This window comes from Centruroides vittatus, unplaced genomic scaffold (genome assembly GCF_030686945.1).
Source record: "Centruroides vittatus isolate TY-2023 unplaced genomic scaffold, ASM3068694v2 scaffold_1152, whole genome shotgun sequence".
Lineage (NCBI taxonomy): Eukaryota > Metazoa > Arthropoda > Arachnida > Scorpiones > Buthidae > Centruroides > Centruroides vittatus.
The window spans coordinates 984,567-1,002,733 of NW_027122670.1; the positions used below are offsets into that span (position 1 = coordinate 984,567).

The following is an 18,167-nucleotide window of genomic DNA, read 5'->3' on the forward strand; positions in this document are numbered from 1 at the left end:
TGTTTTTAAATAAAATCCTTAGTTAATACCAGATTTATATATTAATAAAATATTATTGTCTGTAATGCTGTCTAATCGAAAGTTAATTATACAGTAAGACCCCACTTAACATGAGGGATAAGTTCCAAGATGACAAAGTGCTAAACGAAACAGTGTTAAACGAGGTCATTTTAACACAGAGTAGATAAGGAAACGGGAACACACGACCAAAAATAAACAGATTTTACTTAAATTTTTTATTTTTCACCTGTGAAAAATAAAAACTGTTTTTTCTGAATTGTTTCTTAATTTGCAGAATAAGGTCACCAGTATAATAAGTCCTAGTAATAAATAAGTCCTTGTAGGCAATTTAAGTAAAAAACTAGGATAAGGAGACAATGGCATAAAACTTAATAGATATTTTAAGTTATTTTTATATTAATTTGCATAATAATATATATTAAATAACACACAAACATATGCACATAGTAATATAAAGTTCATTTTTTGTGACGAAGGTCTTGGCTCTTCTGAAATTCTTGTTTTTTGCGATAAAGTTGCGTAGTTTCATTTCTCGCTTTCTTTTTCTTTCCTTAAGCAAATTTTGGTAACAAGAGATTGCATCCAAAACTCCTCGTCTCGTTTTTGCACTCCTTTAAAAATCTGCATCATTCGCTACAATTTGATCAATGATTTCAGTTATCGTTACCAAACTTTTATTAAAGAAATCTGTAGAGAAATTCTGTGTGTTCTTGGTTTTCAGAATGACTATTTTCCAATTCTACATGAGTTCCTTGTACTGCCAGTTCTTGAAGGTCGTCGTAGGTAAGGCTTTCACCAGAAACCTTCAGTAACTCCTCAATATCCTGCTTGTATACATCTAGTCCTGCTGTATCGATTAGGTTGACCAAATTAGGTCAATCTAACGATACAGTGATAGGCTTTTCTCGTTGACTCTTCTTGGATACCTTAAGCCATAACTTCTTCCACACTCCATTCATGCATTTATCAGTTAATTCTTGCCAAGTGAAATCGATATTGCCTATGGCATCCATGATGTTATATTTTTTCCAAAATTGCACCAAACAGATTTAGGGAAAGTACAGCACTACAACGAATTGCCACCTTTTGCTGATTGGTTCGTGTTCAGGAATAATCTTATTATATACAAATCAGTAAAATACATGTTAATTTGAAATCAGCGTAAATTTCAAGCTTTTTTTTTAGGTTTCGAGCAGACTACGTTATATCGAATCAGCATTAAACGAGGCAGCATTAAGCGGGGTCTTATTGTATTTTTAATAAATATTTTTATTTTGATAAAGAATAAGAAAAAATAGTTATATTCAGTTAATCGTGTTACCAAAGAAGCTGTTGTAACCACAGGTTCAAGAAATAACAGAATTGTCTGTTAATGTTCACCTGGAATCTTTTACCAGGTGTCTTCTTTGTACAAATATACAGTATATTTATAGATTAATATCTAATTGTCTCATATCATCATTAAAAATGAATAACTCAGTATCAATAGTAAAAGATTTTTCTCTTTATTAGATTTCTGTACAGTTTATATACAGAATATTCTATTTTCTTCTGTGAAAACAAAATTATTGCCAAATTGAATAAACTTACATTGGTAGACTTACTAACAGGATGGTATAGATTTCAACTGCTGGACAATATACTATATACAATTTTATTTCTAGCATGCATAGAATTGATAATTTTTAGCACCTCTAATAAAGCATTTACTTAATCACCCAGTTATCTTCATTGCCAAAATTATAACATTACTTTTGTTTTCCAATATATACATATTATCTTTATAAAATTCAATTACATTTTACTAATATATTTATAAACTTCTATATATAATATAATCTATAGCAAAAGTAATAAAGATTTTAATTTTGATAACAAATTATAATTTAAAATATACTCTCTCACAAAAAATTTTATATTAAATTGAACTTTAAGTAATAAATGTAAATAACTAACAAATACATTTTTTATTCATTTAAATTGTTAACAATAAATAAATAAATTTAAAACTGGGTGATTTAACAAGACTAATTTTTCTAATTCAAAATATATTCAGAAGAAACTACATTAAAAGGAGTAAATACATTTTATAGATTTCAACAATTAAAAAACATATGCTTATATTTGCAACTATAACTAATAAGGATCAACATTAACATATATTTTATACATATTAAACATCACAACAAAGTTTTATAAATTTATATTTATCACCACAATTAGTTAATTTTATAAGAAATATATTCAATAATAAAATAAAATTTGGTCTTTATGATTAACCACCCAATCATTTAAATAAATTTAGTTCATTCCCAGAATATATTGTACAAAACTGGAATGGATGAACAATTTTATTTTTTTTAATGAAGTTTTTACTCATGATATTCAACAATGAACTAAATTCATTTTTTTTTTAATATATGAATTTTTCTAAATAAATTTTGAAAATATATTACAGTATATAGAATTTCTGGTTATGGAATGAATGAATTATTTCGAGCTTTAATAATATATATAAATTTTAAATGATGAAATGTAAAATTACATATAAATTTTATAATCATCATCTGGAATTTGCATAATAACTTATGTAAACTATCATAAAAGTCCTTACTATAGTCTGGTTGAAGTGGTTAATCTTTATTAACAAAAAATTACAACATTAATAATATTTTAGCTACTTTAATGAGATCAAATTTATTATATTTCTAACCATAAACAATAACAAAAACTATTAACAGAATTATACCTAATATATAATAATTTATAATACTGATTCTTATGTATAATAATAAATAATAACAATTAAAAATGACTTTAATATATTAAAAATAAATAAATGTTATTAAAATAAAATTTATTTATTTTTTATGATATATGATTTTGATATTTATGAGCAATTAATTTTTTAAATATATTTCAACTGTTTAATTCTATGACTAAATATGATTTCCATAGGAAGAATACTGTGTATCAGTATAGCAAGAATTTTTAAAACTGAAATATAAATAATTTCTTGCATATAATTTGAACAATGAAAATGACATCATATGCTATACTGATTATTTATTTGATTCTTATCTGAATTATTAATTTCATCTTCATCAGAATCAGAATCATCGTCGTCATCATCATCCTCTTCTGCCATGAGTTTTCTTGCAAGCTTCACAGCATAATATTCATTATAATGAAGTTTTCTTTTATATTCAAATACTTTGGATTTAACTATTTTCAAAGAAGATTTTAAATCAGTACATTTATATTTTAACAGTAATCAAATCAAATACATTAATTTTCATAATTAAGGAAAAAAAAAAGAAAAATTACTTTACTTATGAAATAATTAGGAAAATGCATGAAATTTGGTGAAAAACTGTCAAATTCTGCATTAAAGGAAGAATGAAATGTATGTGAAACATTTATTTCTTACAAAAAGTGATGTATACAGATCCAGATCAAAGGGTAAAGTAAGAAAATTGAAAATAGTGTCTAGCAGCTCAGTAGGTAGTAAAGACCATTATTCTTCCAAAGCTCTTACCAGTCCTGAAGGAGGATTGTCCAGTGGAGGATTGAGGGCAGCAATGTATCTTCCAAGAGCATCACACATGTTCTACGAGGTTAAGGTTAGAGTTAGTGTTGGCTAATCCATACAATGTCTATCTAAAGCTATTGAGCTATCAAACTTGCTTAATGATCATCATTTTATAGGATAAATGTATTTCCTATTGCACCTGCATAAAGGGCAAACAATGGAGTCCAGGATTTCATCTCTAGTCATAATTCCTCTTAGAAGCATATAGAGATCTGTGTGCATGTGTATGTCTAATGAGATACCATTCTAAATCATACTGTTACCTCCATCATACATCTCCCTTTCATGGATGTTAGAGGGTTGGTACCATGTCCCTTGTTTTTTTCATATAGGAGCACACTTTGAATCATTCTGCAATGCATCTCAATTCAAATGTTCTCTTCTATTATGGGAATAAGAGGAATACAACTGCTAGTCACAAAGCATACAGATCTCAGTAAAATCATCTGCACATAGTAGAAGCAAATACCAGCATACCTATAGCTGCAGCTAAGACAGATAGCTATATGGGGTGGATTTGTTGTTCCTTGCTATAAAGATATAAAGATAACAATTATCAACAGTGGTTTTAACTCTAGGTCTTCCTTTGCTGTATTTTTGAAAAGTTAAATGTATATTCTGAAATTGCATACACAGATTGTGCACAAGAGAAGGACCAACAAACAGCCATTGTGCTACATCTATCTGACATTAACTTGTCTATAGTCTTCCAATGGCTCTCTACTGCAATTCATCTGGCAAATGATGTCTTGATGGCATTATTGATAAAACTGCTATCTCAGAAAAATTTTTTACACAATCAAAACACTATTTAGGGAAAATTTCTAAAACAATCCTTTTTATGACTGGACTCATTTACAGAAATTTATTAGTATCAGTTATTTGCATATGTCTCCGTACCTCTCTTATTTCTATATTTTAATAAAATACATCACAAATCTGAAGTATGACTTAACATATTATATAATATGTTACAAAGATTTATTGAATTATTTTTAAAAATCATCATGACTTAGTTTAAAAAATAATTTATTTTTTAAGTAAGATCTCAATTCCAAATAATTATGACATATTGCATTAAAATAAACTAACTGCTTCTATAATTAAAATATTAATTTCAAACTAGCTACTTTTCTTGATATGTTTTAGAATTAAACATCCAACAAACTTGTCCATTAACTTGAATATGACTTCATTTTTACCATTTAAAATATTCATATCAGTTTATGAAAATTAAAATTAAGTACTAACAAGACAAACATTGTTATGAATCAAATGAATTAGACATAAAATACAATAAAAATTTTGAAATAAGTAATAAATTTTGTTACTTTAAATTTATTACAATTACAAAATTACTTTAGATGATATTCATAATCTTTATAAAAATAAAGATGCATGCAATGTAATTTATATAGATTAATAAAAGTATTTAATTGGAGGATCTTGTACAAAAACATTTTTCTTCATATGTTAGTCCACAGATATAAGATTTGTTAAAAATCTTTCTAAAATCAAGTTACTTAAACAGAATTCATATATGTGAAATCTATATATTTACTTGTGAAAAATAGATAACTAAATCAATTTATTTAAAAAGACTAGAAGTAAAATGCTTTTTTCACAAAATATGTTAAAAAAAACTATTTGCTATACTTATTTTCTCAAAGTTTTTACCTCTATCTCCCAAACTCTCCTCAACTTCATTATTTTTATCATCTGAACATTTTCTTGGTGACTCTTTAGATAAATTTATCCTAAAATAAATGATAATACAAATTTTAATAAAATAGAAAATTAAAATAATTTATTTTTTAATTAAAATCATATACAAAAAAAAAGATTAAAATTTTAAAAGAAAGTTTTACATATTTATCTAACTTAAGCACAAAAATATAGACAATAAGCATGCTATTTTTTATATCCAGAATACAATAAGAAAAACATATTTTCTGATATTTTTTAAAATTATACACAAGGTTAAAATATATAAATAAAATTTACTGAAGCTACAAAATTGTCTTCTTGGTGTTTGTAATGATGGAATAAGAAGATAATTTTATAGCTTCAGTAAATTTTAATTATACATTTTAATGTAAATACTGCTAGCCATGATTTGATTTTAATATAAATAAGATTTATAAGCAATTGCTTTGCTTTCCAAGAGGAATAAGCTCTAACTTTTCTGAATGGGAAATTCTAACATTTGAAATAAAACTTAACAGCAATTTGAATGCATATACTGTACTGACATATCACAAATATTAACTAACTTGTATATGATTTGGTTTTTTAATTTTCAAAGTGAACAAGATAAATGTTTGCACACACATTCTAAGGCAGTGTTGCTGCTAATATTACTAAATTAACTAATAATTCTGTAGTGTGTGTGAATCTGTAACCAGATATCATTATAGTTAAAAAAAATGCATGATTATAAGTCAAAATGTTCTTGGCATTAAAAATTGCTGTTGAAATTTCCTAACCTTATAAATAATTCAATATTAAAAGTAAAACTATTAATATTTTTGTCTTTCATTTCATTTCATCCTACATAATTTTGTGTGCAAAACTTATAGTGAATTGCTTTCTATCATTTTCCAAATTACTTCATATTCTATTTACCTAAAATATGTTTAATTTTTAAAAATGATCTCATCATCTAAAAGTAATATAAATAAATTCATCCTTGATCCAAAATTTATCATAAAATGTTATTATTTTTAGAATTACAGAAAAAAAACTGAAATTTTAATTATTGTTATTATTATTATTTAAAGTTAATGCATGATAATGGATAAAGTTCTAAAACAATTATGAAATATAATTTTAACAAGTAAATATTATCCTCCCAGAAAATTTTTTTTTACTCTTTCTGCCCTATAGGCACTAAGAGGGTCTTTTAATCAAGCCCATTACAGGTTCAGTCAGAGACACAATGGGGCTTCCAGATGATGAGAAACAGGATCCAATGCATCTGGGACTGATCGCTCCCTGAAAAATTCCTGGATTTTTCAATATGTCACGATTTATTCATGGAACAAAAAAAAAAAAACAGTTAAGCTTTATTGGAAAAGCTTAAATGGAAAAGAAATTAAGATGTCAGCCTACTGCTCAGATGGCTAAGTGATAAGTAGACACTTTAACCATTCAACCATCTGGGTGTTTCTTAATTATTTTGTAATTTTTCTTTGGAAAATATATATTTATGGATTTTGAATATTAAAATCAAAGTTTAAGCTTGTCATAATATATAATTAGATAATTTAGAAAGATTGTAAATTGCTAAATAACTTTTTAAGAAGACATTTTTATATAGTTAGTTAGCAATCTTCAACTAACATAAAAATTAATAAAATTAATTACAGAAAATATAAACAAAGTCAAAAGAAATTAGACAAAATATATAAAGAAACAACACCGGAGTGAAAATAAATTAAAACCAACAACTGTAGTGCCTTTGACCGGTGTGCTTCTCTCCTCTTTCTCTGTAAAACGCAAACGTTTTCGAACCTCGTTGGTTCTTCCTCAGGCGTAACGGAATTCTGTTCTACAAAATTTAAATATCCCGTCGAAGTTGACCGTTGATTTAGAAAAATTTGCATTCTGGAACGCTGTTGCGTGCAGCCGATGTCGTCATATTAGACTTGCGCGATGTGAGTATAGCGCTACGTCAGGGATCTGTTGAGAAAGGCTTCCCAAGCCGATGATAAGATGACCCTTTTTAAAATTGATGCAGTGCGTGTTACTGCGGGTGTTGAATAAGATGTATATAGCTTCAAGCCATTTGAGGTGATCTTGTCGAAACGTGGGGTGAATGATTGCGGCACGGGTGAAAAAAGGCTCTATTTCTGGATCGGATGAATAGACTGCTAGGGCGGTGTTTTGTCTATGGTGTAATATGTCCACTTTGTGCTCCTTGATCCTCGTCTGTATGTTGCGTTTGGTGGATCCGATGTAGATGGTTTCGCTGTTATCTCTGTGGTCGGCGATGGGTATAGAGTATATTCCCGGAAGTCTGTTTTTATCTGGAGCGTCTTTTCCGTTCCTAAGCCACTTGAAAATCGTTGGGCATCTCCTGAAAGCTAAGCGGATATCCTTTTTCTTCGCTATTTGGTAGTATATGGTCTTCAGTGCCGGATTGTAGGTGATTGGTATATATTTAGGTGGGGAACCATTGGAAGGAGGGGTGTGGGTGGAAAGAAGCCGTAGTGCCTCAAAGTTGTTTTTGCGTGCAATGTTGTGATATCCGTGTTGTTTAGCTATATTCTTGATGTGCCGCATTTCCGAGTTGAAGGCAGCTTGTGAGGAGGAATGGGTGAGTGCCCTTTTGAGTAACGCCTTAAAGGCTGCCATCTTGTACTGCGGAGGATCACAGGAGAATGCTGGTATATATAGAGGTTCGGTAGATGGTTTGTGATAGACTTGCGTATTGATGGAAGATCCTTCTACGGTGATGTAAATGTCCAAGAAGTGTGCTTGGGTATGGTGGGCTTGGATCCAGTTCTAGTGTTAATCCATATGGGTTGTCGTTGAAGGTGTCCACTAAGGCTCGGATATTTGGGATGTCCTTCCATAATATAAGGATATCATCAATATACCTTTGGTAAAGGAGGATATGTGAGCGTTGAGAAGAAATGACTTCTGATTCCAGTTTTCTGACCACAAGCTCACAGAGGTCTCCTGCGACTGGGCTTCCCATAGGTACACCCCGTTGTTGTTGGTACGTAATGCCGTTGAATTTAAAGAACGAGTTAAAGCAGATCAGGTGTGCAGCAGTTAAAGCAGATCACAAACCATCTACCGAACCTCTATATATACCAGCATTCTCCTGTGATCCTCCGCAGTACAAGATGGCAGCCTTTAAGGCGTTACTCAAAAGGGCACTCACCCATTCCTCCTCACAAGCTGCCTTCAACTCGGAAATGCGGCACATCAAGAATATAGCTAAACAACACGGATATCACAACATTGCACGCAAAAACAACTTTGAGGCACTACGGCTTCTTTCCACCCACACCCCTCCTTCCAATGGTTCCCCACCTAAATATATACCAATCACCTACAATCCGGCACTGAAGACCATATACTACCAAATAGCGAAGAAAAAGGATATCCGCTTAGCTTTCAGGAGATGCCCAACGATTTTCGAGTGGCTTAGGAACGGAAAAGACGCTCCAGATAAAAACAGACTTCCGGGAATATACTCTATACCCATCGCCGACCACAGAGATAACAGCGAAACCATCTACATCGGATCCACCAAACGCAACATACAGACGAGGATCAAGGAGCACAAAGTGGACATATTACACCATAGACAAAACACCGCCCTAGCAGTCTATTCATCCGATCCAGAAATAGAGCCTTTTTTCACCCGTGCCGCAATCATTCACCCCACGTTTCGACAAGATCACCTCAAATGGCTTGAAGCTATATACATCTTATTCAACACCCGCAGTAACACGCACTGCATCAATTTTAAAAAGGTCATCTTATCATCGGCTTGGGAAGCCTTTCTCAACAGATCCCTGACGTAGCGCTATACTCACATCGCGCAAGTCTAATATGACGACATCGGCTGCACACAACAGCGTTCCAGAATGCAAATTTTTCTAAATCAACGGTCAACTTCGACGGGATATTTAAATTTTGTAGAACAGAATTCCGTTACGCCTGAGGAAGAACCAACGAGGTTCGAAAACGTTTGCGTTTTACAGAGAAAGAGGAGAGAAGCACACCGGTCAAAGGCACTACAGTTGTTGGTTTTAATTTATCAAAAGAAATTTTAAAATTTTTTATCTTTAGCAGACAATAATTGAATTATTTAGTTATTATTATATTTTTTATTTATATGAAAAAGTATACTTATAATCCCTGAAACTTCATTACTGATAATGCCAGAAATGATATGAAAAGTGAATTAAACTTAGTTTTAGAATAAAAGCTACTGTCATCATCAACATTTTGCAAATTTTGTTGTATATTTATTACATTCTCCCTCAAATCTGCAATAATCTTGCAAAATATTCTACTTATCAATATTGAGAAACAAAAAAATTAACAATATTCTATCAATACCTTTAGGAGCTGTTATTTTATTTTATCATTATAGTAAAATAACTATTGTAATTTATTTTTAACTTGAAATCTCTGAACTTAATACTTTCAACTTGCTTAATGATTTTCAACAAAGGAAACTTTCTAGCTAATATTATAAAAATTATTTCTAATTATTGCTTCATTCACTTAATTCTGAAAAAATTTATTTATCACTTACTTTCTTGCTAACAATTCAGGATCAAGTGTTTCAGCTTCCTGATCTGAAAGATCAACACTATCATCATAATAACTAAATGGTGTTTTAGGTTCATCTACTTTCATGTATCCATAATCTTTATCCAAAGGATGCAATGTTTGTAAAATATTCATTTCATCCCATTTAATTGGCTTATTAATAGCACTATTCAAAATAAAAAATTCATAAAATAAGAATTTTAAAAATTATTATTTATTAAATAAAAAGTAAAACTATTTCTTTATTTAGCTTTTCAATAATTCAAAAATTAAGTTCAGTTAGTCTTAAAATATTAGTATTCTCTTCTTTAAAATTTAAAATAAAGTTACTTAAATTTTTAACTAGATAATAATGTATAAAATATGATTTCATTAAAGTACAGTACATCAATTCAATATAGCCATCTTATAATTCTTCATCATTATTGTCAATTTAAAATAAAGTTGATGTAATTGATCTGATCAATTTGCATTGAAATTAATCTACTAATAGAGCATTTTCATATATTTCTTTATGAAACAGAACAATTCAGTTGTAAATTAATTACTAAAATCATTACTAAACATTTTTGGCTGCTGAGACTGACTGCTCACCTGAGGATGCATTATGCTGAAAACATTAGTGTATCTCAGCAGCCAAAGGTGTTTGGTAATGATTTTAGTAATTATTCTTTCTGCTGAGTGTGAGTTCAGTTTGTAAATTACTTTCCAAAAGACAAAACAGAACATAAAATATTAAATGCAATGTCAAGACATAGTATTTGATATTGTATATTCTGTTCTTTCAATGTTATCTTCACAGCCATCATTGTGATATTAATATTTTAATACAGAACACAATGTAATATTTTATTTAAAGAATTAGCTCTGAAAAGTACAATTGTTAAATTCTTTTTCTTTTATGTAAAACTGGATACATAATAAACAATAAATTAAACACCTTTAAAACCGTAAAATTTCAGTAAATAACTTTAATATACAAACCTTTTCAATCTAACATTAAAATTGAAAACGTTTGTCTATTACAGTTATTTACTGAAATTTTAAGGTTTTAAATGTGTGTAATTTATCGTACCATTGTTATTTGAAAAATAAGTTTTTAAATTTATTATTGTTTATATTAATTGTAAGAAAGATATAAAAAATAAATATAATTTTAGCACTTATCACATTACTAAATTGTTTCAAATAATGCAGAAAAGATAACCTATGAGAGATCAATCTATTATTTTCAATTGTTTGTATTTAAATGTAAGTATATTATTGATTTATAACTTGTTACATTAAACTAAAAAACATATTAACAGAAAAAGACTTCAAATAAAAATAAATAATAATTTATTCAAAGTAAGATTTTTACCAATAGTGAACAAATAAAACAAATGTTAATACTTTTCAATCACCTTTAATATGCTTTGCTATTTTAAAGCTATATTTCATACTAAATATAGGTTTAAAATAAATCTTAAAAGTGATCTTACTCTTTTGCTTAGCTTATCCAAACCTCTAAAACTGAACAGATTTATTATGTGTTAATATGCATAATTAACAAACTCAGTTAACTACACACTGCAAATCTCAAATTATATTTTTCAGATGTTATAATAATAAATTTATTTCAAGTACTTTTATTGTTTTTTAATATAAACTTCTTCAGGAATTAGATTATATTCCCAAATAAGCCGATAATAAAACTACCAATGGAAGTATTTGAAATAAATTTGTTAATTTACACCACCTCATTCATTTTCATATTTATTTCATTCAAATAAATAACATCAACACCCTTCAAAAATATATCAGCAAATATACCTTAATATAAATACGCTATGACAAAGCACTTTTGATCCTAATAGGACCTGCTTCAGGTCAAAATGTTCGATAGAACGGCCGGCAGAACATAAATACGATTATATACAAAACAAAAAGCAGACCACTGCCCTAGTAATATATGCTTCTGAAACTGGTGTGGAAGCTAAACTACAGCAGGCCAGTCCCATTAGACTGGCCCTGTTGTAGTTTCACACCAATCAGATTAAAATTTTGGAAGCTCTTGAAATTTGTAAAGCCAAACTAAAGGGGGAATGTATCAACTTTAAGGAGGAGACGAACACGCTTGGCAGTCCTTTTTTGACGATCCAGACAACATTAATAAAAAATTAAAATCAGCTACTTCCATTAAGATTTGTAACAAATATATTCGTTAAATTTTAATGTTAATTTTTAGTGTTAATGTTAACACATAGATGTGATTTTTATACTTGTTCTAATATTAATCTTTCCAGTGATTTTAAAAATTTTAAATTGCTCTTTTAGCATTCTAATTCTATTGAACATTTTGACCCAAAGCAGATACTATTAGGATCGAAAGCATATTTATATTAAAGTATACTTGCTGGCGTATTTTTAAAGGTTTTGTCAGTGTTATTTACTAATGTATAACCAGCTGTGGAAAGATTTAAAATATTTGATTGAAACGATGAAAATTCTGCTGGCTGCAATAAAAAAAAGAAATATATTATTACTCATTCAAATAAGCAAATTGATTAGAATAAAAATGAGTACTTCATTAATGAAGAAATGTCACAAGTAATTTGACAGATGATAACTAAAAAAAAAAATCAATATATTTAGTTTCATTTCATTTAATTATTTTCATATCATTACACTAAAAAATTAAATGTATTACCCATAATTACTGTGAAATTGAATTGTTTTTGTATATATAATTAATTTATATTAATTCATATTTTACATTTATATTTATATATGAATAAAAAAACTTGTTAATAAAAAAAGTATAAATTCAATACTGACTTCTTCGAAGCTTCAGTTTGATCAAAACTAGACGAAGTTTTCAAAATACTCTTTCTTGGTTTCTTTTCTGCCATTATAGTAACTTCGAAAACCATTAATAGTTTTCATCGGCCATTTCTTTGATATTCTAAAGTGGCGCCATCTGTTATTCAGAATTTATATATTACTAATTATAACGGAAGTTGCGCTTTTTTCCGTTATTTGTCATTTTCTGGATTATGCAAAAATATTTTATGCAAAAAGTTTAATGTTTTTCTTTAAAAACTTTTAAGAACACACATTGTAAGTATAGGAATTTTCGCTCCCTTTGACAGAGTCGACCTTCCTTTTTTAGGATACTCTTCCGCCTCAATATGTGAACTACGGTTAAAATATTCCCAAATTTTCGGCACAATCATTAAATTTCATTTACAAATTAAAAAATATAATTATAAAAAAATATTCGAAAAGAACGTCAAGATTTAAAAGAAGAGACATTTTGTGATACTTCTACGCAGTGGTGATATTCAGCGGGTTCGCACGGGTTCGCCCGAACCCGTTGGTAAAATTTTCAGTTTCCCGAACCTTGTTAAACACACGGAACATTTCTCAGTGGTTTTTTTTTTTTTTTTTTTTTAAATATATTAAAATATACGTATTATACTCTGTAATACTACTAAACTAGAGCCTTATACCCCGTTCGCATCGAGCATTTCAATCTAGATTGTGAGCAAGGTCGGGGACTACGTCTTGGTGCGATCTCTCTCGACCGTTTCAATCTCGACCGAAACGAGGTTTAATCGCAATCGATTCAAGAGAGTTCTTGAAACTAAATCCAGTCATAAGAGAGATCCCACAATCTCACGCGCGTGAGATAATACAAGATGGCTGTGGAACACGTGTCGGGCTATGGACAGCGAAAGAAAAAGGATAATGAATCTCGAGAGATGATGACATCTGTGTATAACGAGGAGTGCCATTTTGCGGTGAAGAATTTCTCTGCCTTAAAAAAAAACAAAAGAAAAAAAAAGGTCGACAACAGTAAAATACTATTGTTACCTGGTCTTCGCCCAGGGCTCGTTACGTTCCAAATACGCCACTGATTATTAGATATATCGCAAGAAAAGGTATTGTATTTATTTCTAGCCAAAACTTCCATTTCGTTTGTCGGTGATTGTCAGGGAAAAATTTTCTGCTAGCGAACCCTTTGTTAACTATTTCGAATATCACCACTGCTTCTACGTATTTTAATTTGTACTGTATGAACCTCATCCTGGCATGTTATAATTATATTTTTTTATATGTAAAACAGCTTCTTTCCCAATTTTTTGTGTTAACAGGTGATGGTTATTCTTGGTTAAGATTTCGCTAGAGGCGCTACGGTCGGTCTCAGTCAATGTATTTCTGCAGCTAAAAGCTTGTGCCACATTGAACGTCAACTCGCACCCTCTTGTAGCGACAGAAAATGGCGTATTCGTATCGTAATCATTGGTATCACTAGCACGGAAAATTGCCCCCCAAATATTTGCAACAACTAAAAACAAATTCCACTGTACTAGATTGTTCCGTAAAATTTTTCGTTTGTACCGCAATAATTTTTTTTTCTTTTTTTTGAAAAATTCGAAAACATTTGGGATTTGGTTCACTACATCAAAATATTACAATTAAAATTGATAAAATCGATTGTTCTTCGTTTGTATCGAAGTATATATTCTGTACATGTTTTCATTTGTGTTATTTTAGATTTTTCATCTATTAATTTCTGTATTTGTAACTGATAGAAATTAATAGATGAAAAATCTAAAATGACACAATTTCTATTAGTTACAAATACAGAAATTAATTTTGGCATTGCTAATATTGACCAAGTTGTTTTAGAAATGCCTTTCCAAGGTCTACAAGTCTCCAGCGATAAAAATTTACTCGGTTCTATTGTAGCTATTTAGGGTGCGACTATGCAGACGCGAATTTATTAGCGAGCGAGAGGTTGCGAGAGATATAGTTCTCGCAAAGGAAAACATGCGAAAAGCGAGAAATCTCGCCGGCGTGAGCGAATTTCTGGTTGTCGCCCATATCTGACGGGGTTTGATATTTATCGCTTCTCGCCACATATTCTCGCTCACTCGAAAATTTATTTCGCTCGCGTCTGCATAGTCGCATCCTTAATTTGCATGTAATACGCATTTCAAACAAATGGTAAAACATCACTGGCTCAAATGTTGATGAGAACTGATCTCAAAAGATACGCAATATGTCGAATGGAATGACGTCGTTTCTCAGATTTTGAATATCCTCAACGATTCTCGAGTATTTGCATATTTATCGAACCAATCAAATTTTCATACAAATATTATATATACTGTAGAGTTCCGTTTGCCCAAAACTTATGCAATATTGATAAAAAAGTTGGTCCAAACAAATGATTTTTCCAACTATCCCAATTCGGTTCAGTTGCCCATTCAGGTGCACATTGCTACACAGATGATTCCTGATCGTAAACTAGACTGGAAGCGATAAATCATTGGGCACTTTGAGAGCTTCGTTTACATATTTTTCATCGCCAACTCTAAAGCATTTCTCTTATTGAAAACTTATAGTCCTAAATTTTTGCATGTTTAAGTACATTTTCCACGAAAACATTCTACGTTTTCATTCGAGCGAATATTTTCATTTGAACAAAGCAAAGTCAAACTTAACGACTTCGAAGGATGGGGTTTAGAAAATTGTACATTTTTGTTCTAATCAGATAAAGTGACTAAATGATTGCAACACAGAATTGAGCTACAATATAGCTAATTTAAGAGCATTTCAGCTTAAGGACATTTATATTCGTTCAACAGTGAGCTATTCACAATATGTATTTTACCAAATATGATAGTTGCAAAATAGGGACTAAGACCAATATCAAAACACAACGCCACCTAGGAAAGTTTTTGGGCATCATTCCTATAAAGTTACATTACTATTGCACATGTGAATTTTTTTCTGCCCTAGGGTACAACGTAAATGTTTACAAAATTTTTGACTAATTGAATAAGTACGTACCTATAACTAAATCGAATAATTTCACTAAATACACATTGTAAAGAGCTTTCTAAAGGGATTGAAATAGCATATTCGGTTATCAGCAGATCATAAAAATGCCAAGCTAACAAGCCCCAATGTCTTTCTAAAACAAGACGTATCAGGTACCATTTTGAGGTCTAACGTCTATATCTTCAATATCGAATAGAGCGTCATAAAATTGTGTTTGCACCAATTTTTCATCTGCACAAGTTTCAAACAAGTTGAACTGTACAGTGTGACAAAAATTTGCGTAAAAATTTGATTTGTTTGATAAATATACAAATATATCAGGAATCGTTGAGGCTATTCAAAATTTGAGGAATGACGTCACTCGATTCGACTTATTGCGCATCTTTTCAGACCAGTTTCATTCATATTTGAACCAGTGATGTGACCTATACCCATGGTGACGTTTTGCCATTTGTTTGAAATGTATGTTGTACGCAAACTAAGAAACTACAGCATGCTCAAATTTTTATCGTGTAGACCTTGGAAAGGCGATTCAAAAACAACTTAGTAATATTAGACTATTAGGACCCGAATAATTTGGATTCGAAAGTTTGCTTAAAGGAAATCAGTGAAGATCAGACATATTGAAGTTCTTTTCTATCGCAATGCTCTCGATATATATTGGTAGAATAGTGTTAAGTGCCAGAATTATTTGTAAATAATAGAAATTAATAGTTAATTTTGCGTAAAAGCTGTGCATAAAAATTTAATGATTATAATGAAATTAATACTGTATATGAAATTTTATATATTAATTTCATTATTAAATTTATTGCCTAAAGTCTGCCTCTGGTCAAATTACTTCACATTTAATTAGTAATTACTAGCATTAAATATAGCTCGGTGTAATCCAAAAATTATTTGGCTTTATTGTAAAATAATAATTATTTTAAATACTTTATCATCGTATAGTAATGGGAATGTAGACGCCCGGACTGCCGAGTGATCAAGGTGGCACCTACTACTCTAGAGGACCCGTGTTTTAATCTGGACGGATCGAAAAAATCCTCAGGAATTTTTCGGGTGGTGGTCCGTCCGGATATGTCGGGCCCCGTTTCTCACCAACCCGATTTCGGGCCTGGCCGAACCTATAATGGGCTTGCTAAAAGAAGCCCACTTAGTGCCCACAGGGCAGAAAGAATTTTAAAAAAGTAATGGAAACGTAGTTATAAAGCATGTGAGGCCATTTAGTCAAAGCCTTAGTCAAAGTAAGAATTCTTTCCAGGTTATCTATAATGGTATGCATTTACAATCTTACTTTCCCCTACTTCTTCCCCGCATGGGATCAGGACCCTTTATGGGAAAGAAGTAGGTAAAAGTTCAAACTTCCAGATAAAGCCTTTGATAGAGTTGAAAAACCAATTCGAAAACACGAAATAATGCTTGTCTCTGACGACTAACCTGAACTGTTTAAAACAGTCGGGACATTGTATGAAATTGGAATTAATTGGGTTGAGCAAGAGTGGATGGCTGAGGCAGAGTAGAAAATTCGGAAGCCTAAAAGGTTTCTTATCCCTTTAAACTGGGAGAACTTAGGAAGAGAAATTTCAGACATTTTGGGTGTAACGCTTATCTTTTCTTCCCACACATTACTCAAACTAAGTAAAAAGGGGTTAGATTTATTTTGGTTGTGGCAATGCGATACGTGGGCGATCTTCCGGAGAGACTTTCATGGGAAAGTGATCCCTATTTAGTTTTTACAAACGTGAATAAAACCCGAAACTTCTAGGTAACCATCCCGAACCCACGACCAACTAGCAATGTTCAGTAGTTGTACCCATTCAAGCACTGGTGGCACGGGCAAAAAGTGGCTTGCGAGTAATGTTAATGCATTGCCCCGGATTTTACATGTGAAAGAGAGGATAAAATGGCCGTTATAAAAATCTTCTGAAGTTTCTGGAGATTACGGAATGTCACGAATACTATTATTTCTATAAGAGAGTGTTAGATTCAGAAGTATGTCTGATGAGGTACTGTACAGTATTGTACATAGTAGTGAAGTGTATGAATCCGATAAAAATAAATCTTAAATAATTGTCGGTCTAACCATATTAATAAAGTTTGTTGTGTTAAAAGTAATTGACTTAAAAAAGTAAAATTAATATAACTCGAACCTTTAACAAGCACGTATAAATACGTAAAATATTTAACAAAATACGTTAAAATATAGCTCGAAGATTTCCGCTTGTAACACAGAATAGTTTCCAAATGACGATACACACACAAACTACACACGGTGGAGCATAAGATGACCTGTGTCCTGTGACATAGTTCCTCGAAATACATCCTCCAGGAGGAATAATATCCCGGTACGAAAATCTAGTTTACTTGTAAATTTTCATTAAAAAAAAAAATTATAAAAAGATAACGTTTAACGTTTAAAATA

At 30.5% G+C, this 18,167-nt stretch overlaps 1 protein-coding gene across 1 annotated transcript; it reads right to left on the reverse strand.

The window, feature by feature from the left end:
• Window positions 1-1,503: 1,503 nt before the first annotated feature.
• Window positions 1,504-12,865, reverse strand: LOC136986545 (protein phosphatase inhibitor 2-like). Its single transcript, XM_067284104.1, has 4 exons — window positions 12,728-12,865; window positions 9,894-10,076; window positions 5,291-5,370; window positions 1,504-3,246 (listed from the first exon to the last, which is right to left on the reverse strand). Exons 1-4 carry the CDS (start codon window positions 12,820-12,822, stop codon window positions 3,068-3,070), a joined length of 537 nt encoding a protein of 178 aa, XP_067140205.1. The 5' UTR covers window positions 12,823-12,865; the 3' UTR covers window positions 1,504-3,067.
• Window positions 12,866-18,167: the final 5,302 nt, after the last annotated feature.

Excerpts from the sequence above, each read along its gene's own strand:
- LOC136986545 (XM_067284104.1), bottom strand. The coding sequence starts at position 12,822 with ATGGTTTTCGAAGTTACTATAATGGCAGAAAAGAAACCAAGAAAGAGT. Across the intron at positions 10,077-12,727 it reads CAAACTGAAGCTTCGAAGAA|TGCTATTAATAAGCCAATTA; the intron begins GTCAGTATTGAA and ends TATTTTGAATAG. Across the intron at positions 5,371-9,893 it reads CCTGAATTGTTAGCAAGAAA|GATAAATTTATCTAAAGAGT; the intron begins GTAAGTGATAAA and ends CATTTATTTTAG.